Here is a 27,633-nt window from a genome sequence, read left to right as displayed (position 1 = left end):
TTCCAGCTGCCGCCCAGTGGTTTTTGTGAGACGCCTTCCACGATAATAGGAGAGGAGAGCCAGCCTGGAGACAGCAATCATAAGGCAGAAAGTAGCTGAGAGAAGGGGTGTGGGGGTTGGGAGAAGGCATGGGACAGGCTCCCAGCAGCGGCTGCTCGGATTTGCCATTTGAGAGAGAGAGAGAGGGAGGGAGGGAGGGGGAGAACGTGTGTGTATCCCTCCTTCCTTCAGCCCAACACTCTCGCTGGCATTCTGGCCAGGTGAGAGGGACTGCAGAGGGTCTCCTCGAGTCTAGGGCAGCGAGTCATTCGATGGGAAAGTTGCCTCTTGGAAGGAATGACCCGGCTTGGCTCCCGCTTCGTCTCTCCTGCCTCTTCGCTTCTCCGTTTGGTCATTGGGCGGCAGATCGAAAGCGGGAGCCAAGCCGGGTCATTCCTTCCAAGAAGCAACTTTCCCATCGTAGGACTTGCTGCCCCAGATCCTCTGCAGTCCCTCTCGTCTGGCCGGGATGCCAGCAAGAGTGTTGGGCTGAAGGAAGGAGGGATACTCCCTCTCCCCCCTCTCTCTCATTAAGAGAGAGAGAGAGAGATAGTTGGTGGGCAGGCTTAGCCCTTTGTTAAATTTGTTTCTCTGTGTGTTGTGTATATATACATGTCTCCATGGATGTAATTGTGCAAGCATTTTTTTCCTCTTTAAAAGAATTTTTGGATTTCTCCTCCCCAAACCTTTAAGACTGAAAGAATTAGAGTTGAAATATAAAGAGATTGTCAATCGCCATACTGTTAGATTGATAGGCAATTATGGACTATCTTGATTATAGCCTCCTTAGAAAGAATATGCTACTGTATGGTTGAGAAAAAGATCAAACTTCATTCCATGGAAACCCAACAAAGTTCATAGGGAGGGTTTCTTTCTACGATGGGCTTCTTGGGTCAACAGTGAATATCAGTTATCAAAAATGTAGGGAGAAAATTAAGCAGGCAATAGGCAATTGCAAAAAGGGAAGCCAACTTTCTGAATTCTGTTTCTTTGCACTTAGTGACTTACAAATAGACTAATGTTCTGAAAACCTGACCTAAATTACTATGTATTTTAAATAGCTGTAAAGCTATGCTGAAAAAGTTATTCTCACGGTATTGTGATAAATTCAATAAAAAGAAGGGAATTCTTGATGAACTTAAGGAGAAATGAGAGTATTGGATAGTAAATGGACAAATAAAATTACCAATCAAAGAGAATATTTGCACCTCAGAGTTGAAATGTTCTCTCTTACTCTTTCCTCTTCCTCTCTTCTCTCTGTCTCTCTCATCCTCTTTCTCTCTGTTTCTCTTCTCTTTCTCTTTCTTTTCCATTCTTCTGTCACTTTCTCTCTCCTTCTCTGTCTCTTTCTGTCTCTCCCCTCTTTTTTTCTTCCTCTTTCCCACTCTTTTATCATTTCTCTCTACCGCCCAATCTGTCCCCATACTTATCTTCCACTGATCATGTTTGCAATAATTTACCTTCTTTCCTAAATAGGCACAGTTCCCTTACTGGATCCCTCACTCACTAAAACACACACACACACACACACACACACACACACACACACACACACTCACGCACGCACAAAACCATTTTTCTCCATTCCAATTCAGATCCTATAAATCAATTGCTCTGTGAAACATCTGTGAAAAAAATTCAGGTGCTCAGGCATGAAAATGTGCCGCTCAAACACTATACTTTTCCGCACACACTGAAAAAAAATTAGAGGGAACATTGGGTGGGGGAGCTCCCAGGCAAATAAAATGTGGGTATAATTGGAATGAAACTCTGAATTGTCGAAATAAAATCCTCCAATGAACTCTAGCAAATTATGAAGATGGAGACTTGCAGAGTGCGAAAATTCCAGGTTGGCAAGACGGCAGCATACAGCAAACTCTTTTAAAGATTGCTGGTGCTTACTGATCATTTTTAACTCAAATATAGTAAGGTGGTCTTAACATATCGCATGAACAGCAGGTTCGCGGCAGTATTATATGCCTGTGAATTGGAATACATGACATTAAGTTTAGAATTGTTTTATTTAGTTATGCAACTAAGTATATTTCCCACTGGTAATTTATAATGTCTTCTACAGTCATCCCATAATAAATTTGAAAGATCAGTAATGAGTATGGGTTTATGTTTCTTCAAAATTGGGTGGATGGCCCTGAAGGCTTATAATTCATTAGTGAGGAAATGAACTTAATCTTTGAGTTTTAATCCTCCCTTCATTCAAAAGCTCAAAGCAATGAACTTTGAACTCCCTTCTAATTTTCCCTGCAGCAACCACCCTGCAGTGTAGGTTGGAATGAAAGAAAGTTAATGGGGGTGCTAACACAGGCTAGAGATTCTCAAATATTTGAAGGGATACAAGTAGTGTTGCCTGAGGCTCTAAATGTAAACTTTTACTAAATCAGAGAATTATGAACAATAATTCTCAACAATATTGAAAAATGATATCAGAGAATATTTTCAGATTCCTGTTTGGTTTTCATTAGGGACATAGTCTTTCAACAATGCCATGATTTTATCCTTTATTTTAGGTTATTCTTAGCTCAGGTTTTAAGTGTTTTTAGCTTATTAATAATGGTATGCTAAAATGCTATGCACACATTCATAGAGAATCATTAAAATGATGTTTTCTTTATAGTGCCATTGTTTAATCACTACTTTTAAGCTTTCTTTGACGGAAATAATTATATTGATTGATTGAAGTCTAAGAAATGGATAACAGATCCAATATACAGAGTTTTATTTTTTGGCCCTAAAAATATTGTCACTGAGGATGACAGAAATTTCTTCATCATTGCTATTGGCCTCAAGTAGCAAATAATTAAACATGGTTTTTAGTGTACTTAGTTAGCCATCTGCTTTTTAACATTAAATGGTATCAGTTTCAAGAATGCATGCATTCCTGAAAACTTGTAACAAACTTGTTGAAGGGCCTATGAAATATTTTCTAGTTTAATGTAGAATAAGTATTCTTAATAAAAGAAAAAGTCATTTTTATTTAATCAATTGCATTCCTTTGTATAATGACATTAATTAACTAAACTGGAAATAAATCTATGTTTTGCTAGAGTTTTAAAATTAAAAAACCTTACATTTTGTTGCTATTATTTTAATCAGAGTTTTGCCAAGTGAAATTATATAATGGTTCCTCATGTCTCTGTAATTTTCTAAATTTCATCCAGAAGTACCACAGATCTGGCATTTTCAGTAGAATGATGCTGATGCTAATAAAACATCCTGATTTTTGGTGAAAGGATGGAAGGAGAAAGGAAGGAGGAAGAGAGATCTAAAGAGCAGAAAGACAGAAGGTAGATAGGCAAGAGGAAGGAAGGAGAAAGAATGGAAAGGGAGGAAGGCTAGAAGGAAGAAAGAGGGAGGGAGGGAAAGAAGGAAGGAAGTTGAAAGGAGGAAGGAAGGAAGGCGTACTTCCACTTGTAGGCCTGGGACTGAATGCAGGAGGAGTCTCTCCATAGGATCAGCTGCTCCTCTGATCATGGTCTATGAAAATGATTCTGCCTGCCTGATGCAAATTTAGACAGATGGTGCTTTGGGCTGCCCCTCAAATCCCCCCTTTACTCCTCCCCCTGTAGAATTCAGCCCCCTGAGTTTTGCCTTTGAGGGGCATGTGTGGCTATGGCGGATGGCAGAGTCAGCTGGAGGTTGAGAGAGGATTGGGGGCTTTTGTCCGCCTGTGGAGTTCTCCCCATGGACAGGCTGGGATGTTGGCATGAAAGGGATCCGGGCACAATCTCACCTGTTCCAAGTAAAGTTGCCTTTTGCAATTGGCTACCGGTAATCCTCAACTTACAACCAGGATTGATCCCCCAATTTCTGTTGCTAAGGGAGATCTTTGTTAAATGATTTTTGCCTCATTTTGCGATCTTTTATTGCCACATTAAGTGAATCATGGTGGTTGTTAAGTCAGGAACATGGCTGTTTAGTGACCAAAGTTACAATGGCATTGAATAAAAGTGACTGATGACCATTTTTCACACTTAGCTATCATTTTCACACTTAGTGACTGTTGCAGCATCCTCATGGTCACGCAATCAAAATTTTGATGTTTGGCAACAGATTCGTATTTATGATGGTTTCAGTGTCCTGAGGTCATGTAATTGCTTTTTGTGACCTTTTGACAAAGTCAAATGGGGAAACCAGATTCACTTATGTTACTAACTTATCAGCTGCAGTTATTCACTTAAGAACTGTGGCAAGAAAGGTGGTATAATGGGCTTAGTGACCAAAGTTACAATGGCATTGAAAAAAGTAACTGATGACCATTTTTCACACTTAGCGACCATTTTCACACTTAGCGACCGTTGCAGCATTCTCATGGTCACGTGATCAAAATTTTGATGTTTGCCAACAATTACAATTTATATTTGTAAATTGTAGTTATGTTGAAATAAAAAAATATTACAATACTATTTTTGAGTTGTATGAAAATTTTTGTTGCTCCGTATAAAATTTTTAATCAAGTCCCCCCCCTCCTCCCCCCCCCCGGTCAAAGGTGTCCCTCTTTACCAATCTGAAAATCTGGACACCTTAAGCAAAATTAATGGTAAATGGGGAACTGACAGATTCTATTGATATAAGGAAAGGGACAAGACAAGGCTGCCCACTGTCACCTCTGTTGTTTGTCTTAACATTAGACGTCTTAAATAGAAATAGTAGAGAAGCAAAAGATATAAAAGGAATGAAAATTAAAAAGAAAGAATACAAACTGCAAGCATTCACAGATGACCAAGTTTTCATTTTAGAGGATCCATTAGAAACAGCACTTAAATTGATAGAAAAGATAGAGGAATGTGGAAAAGTAGCAAGCCTGAAAATAAATAAAGATAAAACGAAGATTCTGACAAAGAATATGTTAGCAAGACAAAGGGAAGAATTGGCAGAAACTTTGAAGATACAGGTCACGAATAAGGTCAAGTATTTGGGGATATACTTGACAGCAAGATGCAGTACACTTAAAGCGAATAATTATCATAAACTTAAACAACAGATTGTGACAGGCCTGGCAAAATGGGAAAATTTACAGTTATCACTAATAGGGAGAATATCAACAATCAAGATGAATATACTACCTAGGATTTTATATTTGTTCCAGACAATTCCAATCAGATTAGGGAAAGATTATTTTGAAAATCTAAATAAAATAGTGTTGAAGTATATATGCAGGGAAAGAAAGCGAGAATAAAATTAAAACTGTTGCAAGATGCTAGAACAAGAGGAAGATTTGGCCTGCCTAATTGGGAGTTATACTATCAGGCAACAAGCTTGATGTGGAATAAGGAATGGATAATGCTAAGAAATTCTAGACTATTGACACTAGAAGGACATGATCTGTTGTTGGGATGGCATGCTTTCTTATGGTACAAGGGAATTAAAACACAGGGATACTTCAGAAGACATTATATATGTGAGGCTTTGTTATTAAGCTGGGAGAAGATTAAAGCTTTTTCAAATCCAATAACAGTCGACATTGGCTAGCTGATGGAACCCGGAGGAGGCCTAATCTGTGGGATTTAATTGGTCGTAGAGAGGTAATTGGCAGGAGGCGGTCTCTCAAGTACCCAGGTCCGATACCATGTAGGGCTTTAAAAGTAACGACTAGCACCTTGAAGCGCATCCGGAGTCCAATAGGCAGCCAGTGCAGCTCGCGGAGGATAGGTGTAACGTGGGTGTACCGGGGTGCACCCACGATCACTCGCGCGGCTGCATTCTGGACAAGCTGAAGTCTCCGAATGCTCTTCAAGGGCTGCCCCATGTAGAGCACATTACAGTAGTCCAGTCTTGAGGTCACAAGGGCGTGAGTGACTGTTCTGAGGGCCTCCCGGTTCAGGTAGGGCCGCAATTGGTGCACCAGGCGAACCTGGGCAAATGTCCCCCTGGTCACAGCTGACAAATGGTGTTCTAAAGTCAGCTGTGGATCCAGAAGGATAGAAAAACATATAGACTTCAAACCAAAGTTATTCTTATTGGGGATTTTACCAGAAATATATAGTAGAGAATTGAAATATCTGATTGTAAATGTGTTAACAGCAGCTAAAATTGTATTTGCAAAAAAATGGAAAAATGAGAAAACATCAATGCAGGAGGAAGTTATTCAGAAAATAATGGAATGTGCTGAAATGAGCAAATTGACATTTGAAATCCGAGAACAAGAAGATAACATTTTTTATAAGATATGGGATTTATTTTATCAATGGTTAGATAAAAAAATATGGAAATGAAATATACTAGAGAATCTTACAAATACAAGGATAATGGAATGATATAGAATATAATATAAATATCTACTACCATTGGATTGATTTAGGATGATGTAATGAAATGCCATAATATAAATTAATTCAAAATTCAGAATCTCTCGCATAAAACGAAGTAATAATAGTTATAGTAAAATAAATGATTAATAATGATAATAATGTATACATATATACTAGATTGATGAGATTTTATATAAATTGTAAGTGACGACTATGGAGAGGATTCACAAAAGTTTTGTAACCAACCAACACACTGTATGTAACTGGAAGATAATTTTATGTTTTATGTTTTGTTTGTGTTTGTTTGTCTAAAAAAAATAAAAACTATTTAATATCTGGAGCAATTTGGTTTCTGCATCCAAAGTCTGTCTAAAGAGGGTCCATTACATTGAGGTTTCACTGTGTATTTATTAGACCGATCATTCTGTAAAACAAGTATAGAGTCTCTTTGAGATATATATATATATATATACCTTATATATCAATTCATTCTTGGTAAAATTGGGCACCATTATGACCTTTTGTATAGTTTGTCTAACTTGGCAATCTAGCTTAATATGATCCAGCGCCAATGGCTTTGTTGCAATCCCTTTCAAGAGAAAGATATGAGCTGTACCATCTGCTTCATTTTGTAAAGTAAGCTGCCCCTATGATAATAGAAAAGAAATGGAACATTTATTATCAGGGCAAAAACATTTTTGCAAAATAAAAAATCAAATAAATAAGAATATAATAAAAATTAATCCCCTCCTCCAAATTACAGATAGTTCTCAATTTACAACCACAATTGAAAACTGTTGCTAAGTGATTGTTAAATGAGTTGTGCTTGATTTTACAACCTTTTTTTTTACCATGATTATTAAGTAAATCATATGATTGTTAAGCAAATTCAGTTTCCCCCACAGATTTTGTTTGCCCAAATTTTGATCACTTGATGTGATGTCTCCTGTGGACAATGACTCCTCCACTTCTACCTCAAAGACTTCAAGGGAGAATGAGATTGTTCCTGGATGTCAGGAATTACTGACTCTGAACTGCCAGCAGAACATGCCTTGGTTGGGGAAGCTTGCAGGCCAGTAAGTAAGATGGGAGGGCAGAGAGGTGGAAGTGTGCCAGATTGCTGGGGAAAAAGGTCTCACCCCTTTTGATGGGCTGCACTGGGAGTTATTTAGCATGGCAGGCAGAGGGAGGCATTGCTAGAAGCAATGTTGGGAGGTCATGCCCAGATGTTTGTTTGTGAAATGATGCAGTGGATTTAGTTTAAGTTGTCGGGAGACTCTGTGTTCATGTTTTGGACCCTGTTTGAGCAGCTGTTTATCTGTTTGATAGACTAATTGGCCATTGCCTGGAAGTTTAGTCTGGGGCTTGTTCATGGCTGGCTTCATTTGGAAATGACCCTCTAAACTCCTGTCCTGGGCTGTTCCTGTGAATGCTACTTGTAAACCCTGAACTCTGACCATTGGCTGTCAAACTTAATTCCAAACCTCTGATTGGATTTTGGCTTCTCTTTTGAAACTACCCAGTCAAAGTCTGTATTGAAAGTGGAACACAAGCAGGGACGTGCAGTCAGGGGAGGCAGTGGAGGCAGAGCCTCACCACTGTCACCATGAAAAGAAAAAAAATGTAAAAGAAAAAAGGCAAGAGCTGAGGTCAGGCTGAGCTAGTTGCTGCCAGAGTCACTATGGATGACTCTGCTTAGTGCTTAACTGTTTAAAAAGCCTCTAAAAAAGTGCCCTCTACAGGAGGAGGTGCCTCATTTAGTCTATCTTTATGATCACTCGAGCAGAGTTAAGCAAGGGTTAAAAGCTGAAAAATTCCTGACGTAGATGAGGCATGACGTTCTCTTGCCTCCTCCTTTAGAGGGTCTAGAATAGATTTCCTCTCAATTTAATTCCTCCTTCAGTATTCCATTCTTTCCATTTTCAGAGACAAAGCAATCACCATAAATATCAGCGGGTTTAATCTTTTTATATTCATTTTCCACTTCGATTTTTTGAGTTTCAACCACTCCATTTTGCATTTGATAGACATCCTCAATTTCTTCATCATATTTTATTGTTATGTGCTCTAAGTATTCCAGTTTTTTCTCTATTCTTTCATATGTATTTGATAATTTCTTTATTTCTGAAAGTATCTTTTGCAAACTTGAGAATTCTATTTTCTTTTGAAATTGTGTCATTCTAACAAACACAGCTGCTCTATCTTGGAAGGTTAATACAATTAAAGCATAGATTCACAAAGAACATTGTTTTCACTTTTCTCTGATTAGAAATATACTTCAAAGGGACATCTGTGTGCTCCCCTTCTTATCATTCTCTGTAGCCAAGCAGAAAAACCTTGTAGTGCCAAGTCAAAACAATCTGTGGAGGAAAAAAAAGTGTTCCATTTTCAATACACATACTCCAATCAACAAATCCTCCCAGCCTCTGAGCAGTGGTAATACTGTTGAAAATCTAATTTCCTTTTGTATTTTTTTTGTATTTCAAGTTAGAAAAAAAGAGTCCAATTTTGAAATGAATTAGAAAAATACCCACAGCAATGAAAGAGGAAAACTTTAGTCCATAGGTTACAGAGAACAATAAAAGAAAAAATAGAAGAAGAAAACTTAATCCATTTGTTTCAAAGGCTTGCATAAATTCCATCCATGAAGATAGCATTTAAAAAGTAAGATACCACTGTCCAAAACCATTCCAAATTTAATTCCGCCGCTTGATTCTTCTATTATTAGTTTAAATTGGTTTTTGAGTTTTTATAGGCAGTCTCTTTTTAAAACAGTAAAAGTTCCTCATCAGCTGGAAACACTTTCGCTTCCTGTATCCTTCTGTTTTGGAGCTGCCCCGACTTTGTCAGCCTTGGCTGGATTTTTTGTCGCGGCTTGAAGAACTTCTCTTGCTTCTTTCAGGGATTTTGCGATATCCCTGAGGTCAGCAAGACGTATTCTTCCTGTTCACAGTCTCTTTGGGACGGTTTAGGTCCGATTAGACCACCCAGCGGCAAAAGTATTGGCTGCGGTCTCAGAGCATCGAGACCGCACGTCCATCTCGTCATGGCTCCTCCTGCTTCCAAGACTGTTTTGAATTTGCCATATGTTCATTTCTTTATCTAATTGGTCTCAAGCCAAATTGCTGTTCTAATCTAGCAGCTGTGAATGAACTGAAACCTGAAACAGAACTGCTGGGAAAAAGACAAAATAAAGCTCTCTCTAAACCAACAGTAACATGTGGGTGAGTGGGGCAGCACACTTGATCATGGGGATCCTGTGATGGTTGTCAGTGTGAGGATCAGTCATAAGACACCTTTTTCCAGCGCCACTGTAACTTTGAACAAGTTGCTAAAAGAATGATGGTAAATCAAAAATTACTTATTCAAGATAGCTAGAAAATGGAAATCCCAATAACATACAAATGGCTTTCTAAAACAAGAATCCATCAGCCTAGCCTAAGATTTAGGAGAATATCAGGCTTCTAAGTTCTTTCAGAAGGCTATCAAGAAGACACGCATTTGGATTTGGATGGGAGGGGGGACCTTGCTTCAGAACAGAGAGCCATTTGAAAGTGAGGAAGGAAAGTGTACTTTCACTTATGCATTCTTTTTTCTCTCCTTATATTATGAATAAGCTCACCAATCTTACTATTACAGACACATCAATAGAAACCCAGCCTATAAACCTAGGATTTCCAGGTAATCCTACAGCTAAGAATGAACTCCTTAGTATTTTCAGCAGCAGATATGCTTCTTTATTATTTCAATTTATATGGTTGTAGCCCACTCAAATTCATGATTCTTAGTTTCTAGCAGGAATTTAAAAATATATAAAAACTATACAAGTACAAACAGCAGCAGATTTACCAAAAACCACAAACAGCAATTAAGTTACCACATAGGCTAGACAATACATCTGGATCCCTACACCTGATAATAAAACCACATCTTTAACCCTTTGCAAAAACAAATTAATATTGGGGCCAATCTAATATCTGGGCTTTCTTTCTGGGTTCTGCCAGATGTCTCTTCCCAGTTATGGAATGTCATCTGGCAGAACCAGGAACAGAGCATTCTCTTGTGGTGTCTGGCCTTTGGAGCATCTCTCTCCCTCCCATATTAGATTGCCCCAACATTAATGTCCTATTCTCTCCTGATGGATATATTGGATAGGTACACCTAAGAAGGGAGAGACAATCAGAAATTCTGGAGCTCGCCTTCAGGGCTAATCAGTTCATCCAAGCCAGGCTTTGCTTCCTGGGAAGGAATCTGTGGCTGCACTTTTTAAAAAGGATTTTTAATGAAACCTTCAATGTGGCAACCAATCCCATGCCAAAAAAACAGCTCTCATCTTTCCTTCCAGCGTGTCTGCTTTGTCTCGCTAAATCAGGGCTAGGGTCTGACAGAGTATGAGAAATTTAACAGGCAGGAAGGGGGAAAGGACGGAAAGGAAGCAGAGCAAGGTTCATGAAGTAAACTCAAGTTTTTTAGCTTGGACAGCAAAAAGTGGCGGGGCAGCAGCAGGGAATACAAAGGACAACTGGAGAGATGGTACACAACTCAGTTATCCAGGGTTCAAAGAAAAGTTCACTTCAGGCAAGGGGTGCAACCTGATTCCTAAAACAGAAGATCTTTTTATGGTTTTACATCTTGCTGTTAACCAGATTCCCAAATATTTAACTTTTTTAGTTATCTGCATAGCCATCTTTTCCGTCAGTTCATTTTTCTGTTTATTTGTGAGATTCTTTGTCAACATCTTAGTCTTTTCCTTGTTTATTTTTAGTCCTGCCACCTCATCAAACTCTTCTGTTGTTTTTATTAGTTTGGGTCCTGTTTCTAGGGGTTCATCCAAAATAAATACTAAGTCATCTGCAAATGCTTGTGCTTGTACTTTTCTTTTTTTTATTTCAAAACCTTTTATTACTGGATCTTGTCTGATCTTTTTGAGCAAGACCTCCAAAATTAATATAAATAATAAAGGAGACAGTGTACACCCTTGTCTTGTGCCCTTGCTTATGTTAAAATGTTCCCTTATATCCCCATTTACTATTACTTTTGCCATTTGTTCAGACTATGTTGCTTGGAATATATTGCTTGAAGTTTTTGCCAAACTCCATACATTTTAATTGACGTATCATAATTTGCCAGTTCATATTATCAAAGGCTTTTTGTGCATCCAAGAATCAGCTTCGTAATATTCCAATGCGTTCACAATAATCATATTATTTTTCAGTTGTCTTTTAGGTAGGAAACCATTCTAATCAGGAAACTACATTAAATTAATACAACAAATAAAGACAGACTTGGAAAAATTGAGAAATCTACAGTTGCCCTTGGTGTGAAGGATAGCCACATCAAAAATGAATATTCCACTGAAATTGCTATTTTTATTTCAAGCAATAAAAGTAGGGGAAAAGTTTTTTGAGGATTTAAACAAATTGACCTTAAAATTTGCCTGGCAAGGCAAAAAAACAAGAATCAAACTGAAAACGTTACAAGACACTAAAAGTAAGGGAAGGTGTAGACTACCAGATTGGAACTATACTACCAGGCCTCAGTACTTAGATGGGTGAAAGAGTGTATAAATTTGAAGAACAAAAGAATATTGACTCTAGAAGGACATGACTTACAACTGGGGTGGCATGCATTTACGTCAATGACGTGCAGTCAGGGGAGGCAGAGGAGGCACAGCCTCACCGTTCTCATCATGAAAAGAAAAAAAATGTAAAAGGGAAAGGCAAGTGCTGAGGTGAGGCCAGCTAGCTGCTACCTCACCGTGAATGACTGCCTAACTGTTTAAAAAAGCCTCTAAAAAGCGCCCTCTACTATGAGGCAGGAGAACTGCATGCCTCATCTAGTCTGACTTTTTAGGCATTTTCTGATCACCGGAGCAGAGTTAAGTGACGGTTAAAAGTCCCGAGGTAGCTGAGGCACACAGTTCTCCTTCCTCATAGTAGAGGGCGCTCGTTCTTCCTGTGACTCAACCAATTACCTGGTGGAAACTTTATATTTTCATATACTTCTAACTTTTGCAATGATTTTAACTCCTTTTCCATTGCATCTTTCCAAGCTTTCTGTTCCTCAGTTGGATATAGAGTTAATTCTTGGTAATTAGCGGGAGCCTTATTTACCTGACATACTATAGATGCCTGTTACCTGTCGGGTGGTCTTGTTACACGAGTTGAACGTCTAGGTATTTCAGGACTCACCAGTGGACTCTCCTGTATAACCTGCTCTTGTTCTGGTTCGTCCTATACTTCTTCCTTAATTTCTTTAATTACTGGTTTTACTACCTCATCATTAGGGACTACTTGGGTGTCGATAATTACATTATCATTTGTTTCTAATTTATTCCAGTTGCAAAACTTACAACAACTCATGCTGATCACTATACGGCACTTCTAACAGCCAGCTTCCAAACACTCATATCAGATCAGCATCTAACAATGATTCTGGCTCCATCTTATGGCCGATTGAGGAAACAGCAACCAATCACATTTACAGCATGATTTAAAGAAACAGGTACAGCATTGTTACATGATTTATATATTGCCAACCCAACCGTTAGATTATATTCCTAACAGTATATTACTGGGAAAATACAATAAAATAATTATATATTTAATATTATATGTGATAACGGCAGCAAGAATTATGTACACACAATGTGTATGTGTGTGTATGCAATAATAGCAAAGTAACATTATCACTGGATTATATTTTATTATAGATTAAATTGTACAGGGTGATTAGAAGGGAAGATTATATTTTAAGTATTATGAAAATAATGGTTATAATTATAGTGTGTATAAAATTATGTGTATTTAAGAGACAGTTGATATAGACAGCACACTGCCATTGCAGAAATGGAAACATTATGTATAACAAAGAAAAATATACAATAATAGTAATTAAAAATAATAATAATAAAACAGAAGATCCTGCTGACCTCCAGAACCTACAAAACAAGTCGTGGTGTTCAATCCATGTGCCCACTTCCTGCCTTTCTAAAGGGACACCTCACCACCCCACTTACTCCCACATATTTCCACCACGGTCCCACCCTTCGCTGGCTTGCTTACCTCCACCCCATTTCCTTCTTCACAGCTCTTTCTTCGTCCATATGTATACACAGAGCAAACACACACACACACACCTCACGGCGCTGGAGGGACTCAACCTGCATGGATCTCATCTCTAATTCCAGGGGAGCAAAGACTTTTCTAGAAGATAGAGGCAAGGAAGGGTGGCGGCAGAGGAGAAGAAGAGGGTCTGGTGAATATGCTGGTATGTTCGCTCTCCTCCAATAGCATTGGGGCAGAAATTGGAAAAATGCAGGTGTGTGGTAGCCATTGGCATGCTGCTCTGAACTGGTCTTGCCCTGTTGTGATATGGTGGCAACAGCTCAGGGTGGGCTCTACGTGAACAGGGCAATGCAGCTTCCATGCAGTGGGAGTTTTGGAAAAGGGGCATCTGCGCCTATTACTTGCCCATTCTCCCTCGGAAGGTCAAATGAGGAAGCATCACCTCTCCTGCCCCAAATTAGTGGCCCAAGCTACATTTGCCCGAAGGACAGGAGAGGGGTTTGACTGGGGGCCTGCAGGCCCAAATACAATTTTCCGCCTACTGTCAGCTGACCTGCTCCCTTCCGGCCATTCTCCAGCCTGCCAGAACACTGCCTTCCATGCTCCTGGGCACAGCCTCTGCGCAGTTAGGCTCCTCTCCAGACCATAAAAGGAATGCTTGTGCGCACGCCCTTTTTGCAGAAGTCAACGCATTAACTAATGTTGGAGAACTGTGGTGTTAGCTTGGCAGGCTGGATTGCTGCCAAGGCTTGTCTGTGCTAGATTGCTGCCAAGGCCTGTCTGTGCTGGTTTGCTGCCAAGGACCTGTCTGTCTGAATAAATTCCATAAAGTATCTTTGGCTCGGAGTACTTTGGTGTGGGCCGAGGGGGGGGGTCAGAACAGGTGAGTCTCTCTGGCACCATGTGGTGTGTGCGCGTTTCCTCTGTGTCTATATTTGGATGAAGAAAGAGGTTGGGGAAGAAACGGGGAGAGTAAGGGGCCTCTGAAGGAAATGGGGCAGAGGTAAGAGAGCCGAGCCAACAAAGGGTGGGATTGCGGTGGAAACATGTGGGAGAAAGCGGGGCGATGGGGGTGGGAGGCGTCTCTTTAAAAAGGCAGGAGGTGGGTGCACGGACTGGACACCGCAACTTGTTTTGTAGGAACTGGAGCTTAGCAGGATCTTGTTTTAGAAAGCAGGTGAATCATGCCCTGAAGTGAACTTTTCTTTGAAGCCTGGGTGACTGAGCCCTGCACCATTTCTCCAGTTGTCCTTTGTATTCCCTGCCACCACCGCCTGCCACCTTTTGCTAGCCGAAGCTAAGAAACTTGAGTTTACTTCATGAACCTCACTCTGCTGTCTTTCCATCCTTCCCTCCCTCCTGCCTGTTAAATTTCTCATCCTCCCCCAGGCTCTAGGCCCAATTTAGTGAGACAAAGCAGACCTGTCGGGTAGAGAGGGGAGAGCTGTTTTTTTGGCTCAGGATTAGATTTTGGCTGCCGCATTGGAGGTTTCATTAAAATTTCCTTTTAAAAAGTGCGGCCACCTGCTTCTTCACACAGGATCACCCAGCAGCGAGGAGGAGAGGAAGAAGGGAGCAGCTGCTAGCAGAGAATGGAGTGCTTCTGGGACAAGTGGAGGCAAGAAAAAAAAGGCAGCTTGCAAGAGCAGAGGCAGGAGAGCAAACCAAGCAAGTGAACGAACCTTTGGCCATCCAGGTGGCCTCTTTATTCCCCCTCACTCCCGAGGCAGTTGGGTAGCATCTGTCTCCTTATATGAGAAGTGACCAAAGGGCCTTCTTGCCGGGAGCATTGCCCTCATTCAGATTCCCCATCTCCCTCTGGCGGCCCTCAGCTGAGCACATTTGCCCCACCAACCGAGAAGAGAAGAGGACCCATTCAGTAGTAGCAAATAAATAGAGATTGTAACTTGCTGAGGTCTTTGAGGTGAGCAGCTGGGAGGTGCGGCAGGGTGTGGTGAGTGATGTAGAGTTGGCCACACCCATGCAGTCACATGACTACCCAGCCACGCCTACCCAGCTTGTCATTAGGGCAGAGAACCGCTTGTTAAAAGACAAAACAATTTCCTGCAATTCTGATCTAGCTGAGCTCTGACAACTATTGCAATGCAGAATTAGATCAAGCTTAGAGATCATCTAACAAAATCCCTTATATATACAATACATATCATACAATATCCTAAGTGCTTTCCATTAAGCATATAATTAAGCATAAAAATCAAACAATAATATTATATAAGCATGCTACTGTAATACAAAAGAAAGCATTATATATATATATATATATATATATATATATATATATATATATATATATATATATATATATATATATATATATATATATATATATATATATATATATATATATATATATATATATATATATATAACTATTCAAAAATTCGTAAGAACCAAGAATGAATTGTAGCAAAAGAGACAAGAAATGTAAGAGCCCCAGTTCAGATAATACATAAGCTCTGAATTTCTGATTATTTTAGCTGCACTTGAGAATAGGAGGATCAAGTGAATATTAATGTATGTGCTATATCAGTACATAGCTTGTCAATGCTGTATGTTGATTCCTGAAATTCTGGATTATCTTTCTCTGTTAATGTAATCAAAGAGTTAATAATTTAGTGAATGATAAAAAGATAAAACTGAAATAGCTATGGCTATTTTATAAGCTCTGATTTTAGATTTTTTAAATGTATTACATATATTTACAAATTGTATGCTACTTTAGTCTGCTTTATAGTCACTATTAGTGTATGATGCATATACGATTAAAATACTCGTCATAAATGCAAATGAATATCATGCCAGAGGACGCAAAATAGACACACAAATGATGTTTTAATTTCTTACCATAGTTACACATTCAGCAGTTGACTTGAACATGAGAGGATACATACTTGTTTCACCAGGGGCTACATATATAATAGGAGGACCATAAAAACAGTGTCCATTTAAATCTGCTTTAAGTTTCCAATCTTGTTGACTCAAATTAGTCTAAAACATAAAAGCAGTCAATATTTTATGAGGTGGAAGACATATAAGAACTTTTAAAGAACATCACAGAATGGAGGAAGGGGGAAAATCTCAATTCAATATTGCAATAACAAGATATTTATCATATTTCCCTGAAAATAAGACCCACCCCAAAACAAGTCCTAGCCTGATTTTTGGGGTGAGCCTAATATAAGCCCTACCCCAAAAATAAGCCTGGGGATGGGCATGACCAGCATGAGAGGCGGTGAGCGTGAGGGGGCCAATGGTGTCCAGCTGCAGCCTGCCGGCCCCTTGGTAAGCACAAATACTGTTAATTCTGAGCATGTAGGCAGAGGCAGGGGGGGAGAAGACAGGCAATCCTGAATAGCTCCCTGACTCACAGAAGATTTGCGGGAGGCTTGCACGGTTGCACTGACAGTCGGGAGAGGCAGAGGCATGGGGGAGGAAGGTGATCCTGATGCCCCATGTGGGTGTCTGTTCAGTGCAGCCGCAGGCAAGCTGAGGGACACTGGGACGGAGTGGATGGCATGTTGGGATCGCCTCTGCCTGGCTCTGCTGTTCACTTTTCACCCAGAGGGAGACAAAGCTTCATGTGCTTGCAAAGGGGACTCTTTGAAACAGACCTAATCATTCCACTCCAAAGCATCCTTTTGAAAGTGCATGAACTTTTGAGTCTCCGTCATTTCTCTGTCTTGGCAAAAAGTGTTTGGTCACCTATCAGGTGCTTGGGAACAGAGTGATTTGCTCTGGACACCTGCATGGGGCATTGAGATCGCCTGTTTCCCCCATTCCCCATGCCTCTGCCTGCTCCACATGCTGCCAGTGCCACTGCACAAGCCTCCCCCGAGCCTTCTGTGGGTCAGGCAGCTACACAGCATGTCCAGTTTGTCTGTCTTCTCCCCCCACCTCTGCCTCCATGCTCAGAATTAATGGTATTTGCGCTGTGCCAAGGAGGCCTAGGTATGCTGAGAGCTGCAGCCGCAGGCGAGCAGACAGTGAGACAGAAAGGGCAGGGCCAGTGGTAGCTGTGCTTCCACTCCCATTGGCCCCTGCGCTTGCCACCTCCTGCACTTAAAAAAATAAGACAGTCCAAAATAAGCCTGAGTGCTTATTTTCAAGCCCAAAAGAAAATAAGACCGGGTCTTATTTTTGGGAAAACATGGTATGATTTTGGATATTTTTACATAAACTGCTATTTTTGGTGTAATTGATAAAATAACAAAAAATATTTACTCTGAAAGATATTAACATCTTATATTGACAGAAGAAAGGGAAGAGAAAGAAACCGATTTTAAATATTGTAGTTATATGTGGTTAGAAACAACATGAATGAGAATTAAAGGTTTAAACTTGTAGAAAATATATGGTTTGAATAAATCTATATTGAAGTGTGTTATACAGTAAATAAATCAATATATTGCTAGAATGATTTCACAGTTTAGTTAAAAACAGAGAGTTTATGTTTTGAATGCACTAAAGAAAAAAGACAAAGGTTTCCTCTTGCTGCTACAATAAACATACACTTGTTCCCTTAACTAAATACTAACTATAGGAAAAACATGTGAACCACAATTTTATTTTAGCTTGTTAGTTTTCCAGAATAGCATCTTGACTGCAATAATATTTAATTTATTTAATATAAGCCATATTTAACTTTAATAAAGTAATAAAAGACATACTATTGGGATGTCCTGTATTGCTGCTTGATATGCTGGAGTTACAAATTCTAGTTCAGCCTCAAAGGTATCAGTGTTCACTACACATTCTATCTTAAAGAGGCGGACGTCATATTTAGATTCGAGAAGGATATGGCAAGGATATCGGCCAACATGCCAGGGCTTAAATGTTAGAGAAAGTTCAATTGCATCATCTTCTGTAGACGGAAAAAGTGCTTTTAAATTCCATACATAAGCATAAACATTTCTGGGATGCATGAAACTTTATTAGAAGTGCACTTTAGAATTTGAAAGTGCACCTTATGCGTCTGGCTTTAATATATGAAAATGGGACAAATTTTGACACATATTCAAAGTCACATTTGAATATGCAGAATACTGTTGAAATTAGTCTTAATAGATTTTACTGTTGTTTTCCAATGCTCCTTTATGTTTATTGTAACAGGTAATCCTCAACTTACTACCATAATTGGGACTAGAATTTACCACGGTAGTTAACCAAATCAGGTGATAGTTAACCTAAGCTGGTTTCCTCAACTGATTTTGCTTGGAATGCTGCGAAATCAGCCTGTTGTCTCCTAAAGGTAAGATTATTACCTGCTAATTCATGAATTACCTATTTTGTCACCAAGTTATTATCCTCATTGGCTATCTCTCACAAAAACACTCACATTTGTCAATTAAAGAAGCAATACAACTAATTTCCATATTCCTGGCCCATAAATAATTTTTGCTTGAATGAGATTATAACTCTCTTTTTCCATTTAAACAGGAGCACAGAAAATATCCAGATGAAAGCAAATGCTAATATTTCAATATAAGACCATTTTAATACGATATTTACTTAATTCATCTGAAGATATGAGCAATTTTTAACACAGTTAATATTTTGAAGCAAATAAATTTCATGAATAATTTATAGAGGATACATCTTTATCATCAGTGTAAGTTTAATACAACTTTTCTAACCCCATATTTTATTTTTCTTTCAATGTTTATTAAAAAATTAAGTATTCATTTTTAATAGAGCTTAATGCCTTTGGTTACATGCAAAAGCACATTTGGTTACATTCCAGAAATGACTACCATGTTCCCAGTTGCCAAATGAAACTGGTAGCTGGGAACATGATGACCACTTCTGAAGTCTGTGCAATGAAGCAATCCATTCCACTGTTGCAGGCCTGGAATTCTTCAAAAGATAAGTGACGAGAGTGTGGGGCTTTATGGGGTGGGAAATCAGGCCTAAGGCCTGTGGGGACCCAGTGGGGGAGAGAAAAGCTTTTGTGAGGAACCAGAGGGAGGTGAAAAGGCCTGCAGGGTGGGATAGAAACCTGCAGGGACCCAGTAGGAGGGGAAAATGGATACAGGGACCTAGCAGGGGAGGTAAAGCGTACCACTGGAAGAGAAAAGGGCCTATGGAGAATCAGTGGGAGGGGGAAAAGGTCTGTGGGACTGAGTTTTGAGTGGGGAGGCATGCCAAGGGGCAGAAAGTGGAACATGAACATGGAGTATCTTCAGGGTTGGGGAGGCCCTTAAGAAGCCCATGGCAGCTGGCCTGGGTCTGCACTAGGCCTCCAAGTGCTACTCCCACCACTGAGGTACCTGTGCTCCACTTTACAATGCTCACATTCATTTAACAGCCACATCAAGGAGAAGATGAGGTGAGGGTCATTAAGCAAGGCCATCTTCCTTAACAGCCATCACAACATGCAACCATAATGGGCAGGATCCATTGCAGTTGTATATCAAGGAATGCCTTTACTTGCTGATACAGGAAAATATTACAGTTACATCATGATAATGATATCCCCACCAATCTAGTCTGAAATAAAATTAATCAAGCTCTAGTATGGATTATTATCCCAGAACTGGAGAGATTTTGTTTGGAAAATTATCTTGTGGACTACATTAGTCCTGATAAGTCATAAACAACTCCAAACTGATTTCTTTTTGTCCAGTACTGGAAATGTACTACTCACAAGGTATCTCTTTGCTACACAAAGCTTAAGATAAAAAGTAGCAGTACAACAAGTGGCTCCCTAAATAATGTTAGATAAACTTTGTTCCTGGATTAGATGGCATTTACATTTTATTTTTAGTTGAACTACTTTAATGCTTCTTACCTGCTGTATCAAAACAATGGTCTTGTTTTCTAGTCTTTGAGGAATTAACTCTGCATGAGGCTAACACAGGTATATATATTTTTGAAGGAATTTCAAAAAACTCAGGCATGCTGACTTCAACATTATATTCAATACATTTTTCAGAGAATAAAGGATAGTTGTGCAGAGCATCTTTCTGTAAAAACATGGTATAGATTTAATAACAATGTAATAGGATCCTTATTTTTTTTAAAAACAAGATTCAAAGGAAAAATATGGGATTATATTAAGAATATACCTCTGAACAGTTGAAATTAATTAGTGAGAAATATGGAATATCTTTTTAAAACATACTCTAGTTCATGATTTATCAAAAGAAAGTTAGAATAAATGAATACAGAATTTCTTACAAACTCAGAAAATTATCAAAATCATAGCCCATTTAAGTAATGAAAGAGAATAGATATATAAAGTGATCAGGAGACAAATATATTAATTTTCTATATTAATAAATAATAAATTATTCTAAACATTATTGTCCATTAGAGTTCATTAGTAAATCCAATTCAATCAGGCTTGTTTTGGTTAAGATACATGCGCCATAAAATTGCACTTATGACAGCAACATGTTCTTTAATTCTTTTTTCTGTTTAAGACCTTTGTTAAATAGTAGCATAGGAAAAAATCATAAATGTTCCATTTTGCAGCATTATGAGTAATGTTCCATTTTGCAGCATTGGTGTTTTTATAACAGAAGAAAAAAAAATAAGAATCCAAAAGATAGATAGGAGGTGCAGAAGGAGCAAAACGTCCTTTTTCAGTCTGTTTATGTGCAATAAAAATCTGCTTAATTAGCAGTTTTAAAGGTAATGTATGAAGCAAAATTGTAGTAATTTTTTAAGTAATAGTAGCATTTTCACCTCAACTCTTGACAATCCCAAGGCTGCAATTGCAACTCGAACACTACTGCTTTCAAGTGTTCCTGTGGCTCTTCTTCGCTCATATTCCAGAGTAGACATATGTTGCTGTGCTGCAATAGCCAGTGCTTTTTCTCTAGCTTCATTGATTAAAGGGATTTTCAGTTTTTCTTTAAGTATATCAGTAAGGAGGCACTTCAGATAAAGAACTGGTGACATTTCTCTCTGACCTATAGTAAACAAAATCATTTGTCATCTGCCCTTTACTCACAATACAGAGGAGACAGCGAGTGAGCAAGAAAGATTTATCACTACAAAGTGATGCTGTGCCTCTTCTCTGTTGCTCTAATGCTGATAGGAAAGCGAAGCATCATCATAAACTACAGTAAAATTCTGCTTGTGCAAATTAATTAGCACATGTCAGTATTAATTCTAGAACAATAGCACTTCTCTAGCATGCAAATAATGGAGAGGTTCAGTATAGCCAACAACCAATGTTGCAGACTTATCTTTTAACAAGGTTTTTGTTCCCTTAAAGACCAAATAGGAAACTCATAATCCCTTGGGTCATCCTTTCAGAAATCTTTCCTTACTCTGTTCCTCAATGCTTTTAACAATGGCAGAGCCTCTAATGGATTGTCTTCACTGGAAAAGCTCTTAAAATTTCAAGGAAAAATTCAGAGATGCAACTGCCTTGAAAATAGCCCATGTTGAATTGTACAGCACAGTCAAACATCAGAAGTTGATCACAGGCATGGGTGACAGAATGGATAACTCTCAGACACAGAAGATTACTGTTTCTGGAAAGTCATGATCTCCAATTAGGATAGCATGCTTTTCTATGGTATGATAAAAATAAAACTCATAGATATTTTCAAAGTCATCATATAAGAAATGCTCTACTTCTAGTATGGGAAAACATGAAAGCAAAAGTTTACATGAAAATACCAGTTTGGTTCTCAACAATGGAACCATTTATCCATCCAAATGTAATAAATCTGGAAAAAATCTTAACATATAAAGATACTTTAAATGCAGAAATGGAACTTAAAACTAAACAAGTTGCAGAATCAAAGTGTGGACTTATCATGGTGGTGACATATGCAAATACAATTGAGATACAAGAAAGATATTAAGGCATATATATGGCTTCTACAAAGAGCAAACAATATTTGAATAAATAAATGTTAGGGGTAGATGAAAAGTTAATAAATATACAACCTTGTTAAGCTTAAAAATGGAAGACGAATAGGTAAAAGAGACAATGATAGTATGGGCAAATTTTTTTGGATACACTATAGAATTAGACAAATAGCAAAAACTTTGGGAAAGAAACTGTAAATTGACAATGTCAGCCACTTATAAGGAAAACTTATAAAATGTTTTATAGGTGGCATTTACCACCGGCGAAATTAGCAAAGATGTTTAAACACATGTCCACCAAATGTTGGAAATGTAATGAGACACTGGGCACATATTACCACATATGGTAGACATGTGTAAAAGCAAAGAAATATTGGACAAAAATACATACATGGTTAGAAAAACTGTTAACGTTACATATAGATTATAAACCAGAAATATTTTTGTTAGGTATAGTACCAGAAAAGTATAATAAATGGAATATATATTTAATTTTATATGTTTTGACAGCAGCAAGAATTGTTTTGCACAGTCCTGGAAAAATGAGGAAACACATGGAGAAGAAGATGCAATTTAAAAAAATATTAGATTGTGTAGAAATTGAGAGATTGACATTAAAGATTAAAGAAAAATAAGATACAGAGTATTTTTAAAGATGAAATTTGTTTTACAAATGGTTGGATAATAGAAGTAGAAATTAGGGGCTGAAAAACTATCACTATGTAAGCAAATAGATCCAGACAATACACTATTCACAAAGCACTTATGTATGTAAAGTGAAAATGTATAAATAAACTGTTAAAAAAAGAAGTTGATCACAAATGTTTATGACATTTTTAACATTATCATGTCAAAATGTTTTATGATAATATTTATGTTACAAAATGTTTTATAAAATTTTTCAAATTTCAATTTCATGGGTCCTAGATTTTGGATACATTCTGTAAGTTAGCTCATTTGAGGTCCCTTGATTCACAAACTGTCATGCATTGCACCATTTTTCTAAGTTAAAGGTTACATACAGAGAAACATGAAAGTTTTAGTAGTATACAAATGTGAAATTTTCAATAATAATAAAAATGTGAAATAGGAGATTAATGAAACAGATTAATAAAAGCTATTTTAAAAAGTTGGCAATTTTCACTTATAATACACACTTTAATTCAATTGCACATCAGCTTGAGAAAATTGTCATTTAAAGCAGTTTAAACAAAAAAGAAAGTGTTTTTAAGATTAAGTAAGGATGTGAAAGAGGGGTAAGTATTTTAAATAAAAAAACAGAATAAAGTATTCTTTCTAGCACAGTAAATAACTACACTTTCATATGTGTCAAAATGAAACCATGAGCATAAATATAAGAGCAAAACTATGGAAAATGTGTAGAATTGATGCATGGCATACATCAGGGGTGGGTTTCAAAAATTGTTCGAACCTACTCTGTGGGCGTGGCCTCCTTTGTGGGAGTGGCTTGCCACCCATGTGACCTGGTGGGAGTGGCCAAGACGATGTTATTACTAGATATTACTAATTACTAGATATTATTAATATTACTAGATCATTATTAATGCATAGATAACTGTGGGACATTACACACCCACCCACACCCACAAACTATGACAGTGCTAGGAAAACACCCAAAAATAAAAATCCCCCCCCCCCCCAAAAAAAAGACTGCCAATGAAACCAGTTTTTTTTTTCCTAAGCCTAAGAACAGGAAAGACAAAGTCACTGGAATAAAAACCATCAAGGCAATGTGGAAAATTATAAAGGACAGGCACTCACAGAACCATCAACCACCTCAGAATTACCTAAACAAGGAGGGTGAAACATACTGCCTTGCAACAAACCTGGCCTGCCCATAGAAAAGCAGCCACTTTGAGACACATAAACCTGGTCTAAACACTTAAAAGCAACATATTGCATCACAAATAAAACATTTACAAAAAGGAATAACATTTCTTGTAATAAACATTCTATAAACAATAAATAAATAAAAATTCCCTAAACTAATTAAAAACTACCACGTTCAGAGAACACCAAAGGACCCCACAGTCCTCTCCCTCCTTATCTTTTTCTTTTTTGTCCTAACTTTCTCCTCCTTCCCACCAACCCCACTCCCTTCTAGCACTGATGATGTTACCAAACTAGGAGTGCTGGAGAGGAGCTCTCACAGGGCGAAGAGCTTCCCGCTACAGGCACAATCTATCTGCAGCCGTAAATGACTGCAAGCAGCAGCTTCAGTCACCTGCTCGCAGCTGATAGTTGCGTTTGGGAGCGGAGGTGGTGGCAGCAGAAGTGGGCACAGATGGGATGTCCCCGCTTGCTGAGTAGAACGAGGTGGCGGGGATGCGTTGTTTCAGGGTGCCCCAAGCGCCGGCTCCTCTGAGTGTAGCCCATTTCCCCTCCCAAGAAGACCATTTTCTTTTAAAAAACGCCTCTGCAGACGATCTTGAAAACCTGCGAAGTTGCTTTGGGAGGAGGAAGACAGGCAGCAGTCCCCCACCCCATCTCTGGTTGCCTGCAGCCTCGGAAGCTTCCGAAACTTCACAGTAAAAGCAATTAAGAACTTCTCTCGCTCGTGAGATTTTCTTTATTGTGCAAATGCTTGCTTTAAGGCTGCAGGCACCCAGGGAGGGGGGCAGGGGGAATCTGCCTATCTGTCCCCTTCCAAAGCAACCTTGCAGGTTTTCAAGATCATCCGGAGAGGCATTTTTTAAAAAGAAAATCCTGAAAAGCCACAAGATTTGGAGAGATGGGAAGCTGGTCTTTTTTTTGGGGGGGGGAATCCCCAGAACCAGGGGCGCAGCCCATTCCCCCTCCCAAGAAGAGAGTTTTCTTTTTAAAAATGCCTCTGCAGACGATCTTGAAAACCTGCGAGGCATTCCCCCACCCCATTCCTGATTGCCTGTAGCCTTAGAAGCTTCCGAAACTTCACAGTAAAAGCAATTAAGAACTTCTCTCGCTCGTGAGATTTTCTTTATTGTGCAAACGTTTGCTTTAAGGCTGCAGGCACCCAGGGAGGGGGGCAGGGGGAATATGCCTATCTGTCCCCTTCCAAAGCAACCTTGCAGGTTTTCAAGATCATCCAGAGAGGCTTTTTTAAAAAGAAAAGCCACAAGATTTGGAGAGATGGGAAGCTGGTCTTTTTTTGGGGGGGGGGATCCCCAGAACCAGGAGCGCAGCCCATTCACCCTCCCAAGAAGACCGTTTTCTTTTTAAAAACGCCTCTGCAGACGATCTTGAAAACCTGCGAGGCATTCCCCCACCCCATTCCTGATTGCCTGTAGCCTTGGAAGCTTCCGAAACTTCACAGTAAAAGCAATTAAGAACTTATCTCGCTCGTGAGATTTTCTTTATTGTGCAAACGCTTGCTTTAAGGCTGCAGGCACCCAGGGAGGGGGGCAGGGGGAAATTCTGCCTATCTGTCCCCTTCCAAAGCAACCTTACAGGTTTTCAAGATCATCCGGGGAGGCGTTTTTTTAAAAGAAAAACCCTGCAGGCACCCAGCGACAGGTGCTAGGAGCTAGGAACCCGGAAGTTAATTACTTCCGGGTTCACTGACGAACAGGTTCGCAAGAACCGGTGCGAACCGGGAGGAACCCACCCCTGGCATACATAAACCAATGATCATGTAGGTATGCAATTGACAAAGTCATTTTCAGGATTACAACTGAAGCATCTATTGAAATCATGAAAACTAAGTAAATTCTGATTGTAAAAAACTTGATGAATTTAAAGAGAGACAGGTCAAGTAAACTGTTAAGAGGCACTGCAAGTCATGTTGAAAATGTTACGGTATATGTTTTGAAATCAGTTGTACTCAGATCTGTAGATATATTTCTCTTTGCTACAACTATGCCAATGTATAGTACAGCCTGTTTTGGAGAAACCTAGTGCACAATAACTCCATGATTATCAATCTCTTACTGTCTTTATTAAATGGGCATGCAAGCCTATGCCTGAATCCAGTGACGTGCGGTGAGTTTATGGCTGGTGAGGCAAAAAGAAAGAAAGCGGCTTTTGGCTGCCCCGCCACTATGTCCGAAAGCCGCTTTCATGAAAGAGCTTTTGCCCGCTCCGTCGCTATATCCAAAAGCTGCTTTCAAGAAAGCAGCTTTTGGCCACCCCACCGCTATGTCCAAAAGCCGTTTTCTTGAAAGCAGCTTTTGGCTGCCCCGCCTCTATGTTGAACATAGTGGCGGGGCGGGCAAAAGAAGCTTTCTTTCTTTTGCCACAAAAGAAAGAAAGTGCCAGCCCGCCAGCAGAGGTGGGTAAAAGACCCGCCTCTGCTGGCGGGCTGCCCCGACATAGAGAAAGAAAGCTGGCGGGCTGCCTTCTCTGCCTCTCCTACCCCCTTCCCTCTCTTCTCAAACAGACACAAATTAGATACAATTACTTACAAATTACATTAATTTTGAATTCCTCCCCCTCCCTCCGACCCACATACCTTTTCCAGCTGTTTCACAATCATAGAGGATTTCAACTCTGCTCTTGCCTGCCATGATGAAAATGTAAAAATATAAAAAGAAAAAGACAAGAGCTGCTGAGGTCAGGCTGGGTTAGCTGCTGCCAGAGCCTCCAATGGATGACTCTGCTTAACTGTTTAAAAAAAGCCTTTAAAAAGTGCTCTCTACAGGAGGAGGCAAGAGAACCATCTACATAAGGAATTTTTCAGCTTTTAACCCTTGCTTAATTCTGCTCGAGTGATCATAAAGTCAGACTAAATGAGGCTCGTGGTTCTCCTGCCTCTTCCTGTAGAGGGCACTTTTTAAGAGGCTTTTCTAAACAGTTAAGCACTAAGCAGAGTCATCCACTGTGACTCTGGCAGCAACTACCTCAGTCTTTTTCCTTTTACATTTTTTTCTTTTCATGATGATAATGGTGAGGCTCTGCCTCCCCTGCCTCCCCTGACTGCACGTCACTGCCTGAATCACAATTCATGCCAGAAAAGTCACTTTGGCAGTAACTGTAGCTCTTTCAAAACAACTGTAGCTCTTTCAAGACTATACTATACCTGTGTAGTATGAAGGCTATATAAGTCATTACCTTTGAGGATTACAATTACTGATTAGTAACATTTCTTTCTCTCTGCCTATGGCTTCTATGGACATCAATTTGTGGCCATATCAACCGCCAATAAATACTGATGGCAATATTCTTAGAAAAGAAGAAGTCCAATTGAATCTTGATAAACCAAATTAAATTTCAGTCCAATATAAATTTATTTAGAAGTAGTTAGGTCACTTTTTTATTTTCCAAGAATAATATTTTTAAGCTTTTTAAACTTTTTTATAACTTCAAAATTATTTCAGGTGGCTTGAACAAGACACATTTCCCAAATCTTTTCATGTTTCAGACCATTCACTTATTGTACTGTATATTAGTTACAAAAAGTTTCACTATTAATTTTCATG

The 27,633-nt window shown here is 39.0% G+C and overlaps 1 protein-coding gene across 1 annotated transcript in view; it reads right to left on the bottom strand.

Annotated features, from left to right (window-relative positions):
• Positions 1-27,633, bottom strand: part of CFAP47 (cilia and flagella associated protein 47) — a 583,307-nt gene that overhangs the window by 260,092 nt on the left and 295,582 nt on the right. The window contains exons 44-48 of the mRNA XM_087721802.1: positions 21,080-21,306; positions 20,181-20,355; positions 18,061-18,254; positions 16,238-16,381; positions 6,779-6,952 (exon numbers count right to left, since the gene is read on the bottom strand). Coding sequence (XP_087577928.1) covers positions 6,779-6,952; positions 16,238-16,381; positions 18,061-18,254; positions 20,181-20,355; positions 21,080-21,306 — 914 coding nt within the window. The remainder of the gene's footprint in view (positions 1-6,778; positions 6,953-16,237; positions 16,382-18,060; positions 18,255-20,180; positions 20,356-21,079; positions 21,307-27,633) is intronic.

The sequence above is a fragment of the Thamnophis sirtalis genome, unplaced genomic scaffold (genome assembly GCF_051295495.1).
Source record: "Thamnophis sirtalis isolate CommonGarterSnake01/CBP01778 unplaced genomic scaffold, rThaSir2_p1.2 scaffold_8, whole genome shotgun sequence".
Lineage (NCBI taxonomy): Eukaryota > Metazoa > Chordata > Lepidosauria > Squamata > Natricidae > Thamnophis > Thamnophis sirtalis.
This window is presented reverse-complemented; position numbering and strand designations above follow the sequence as displayed.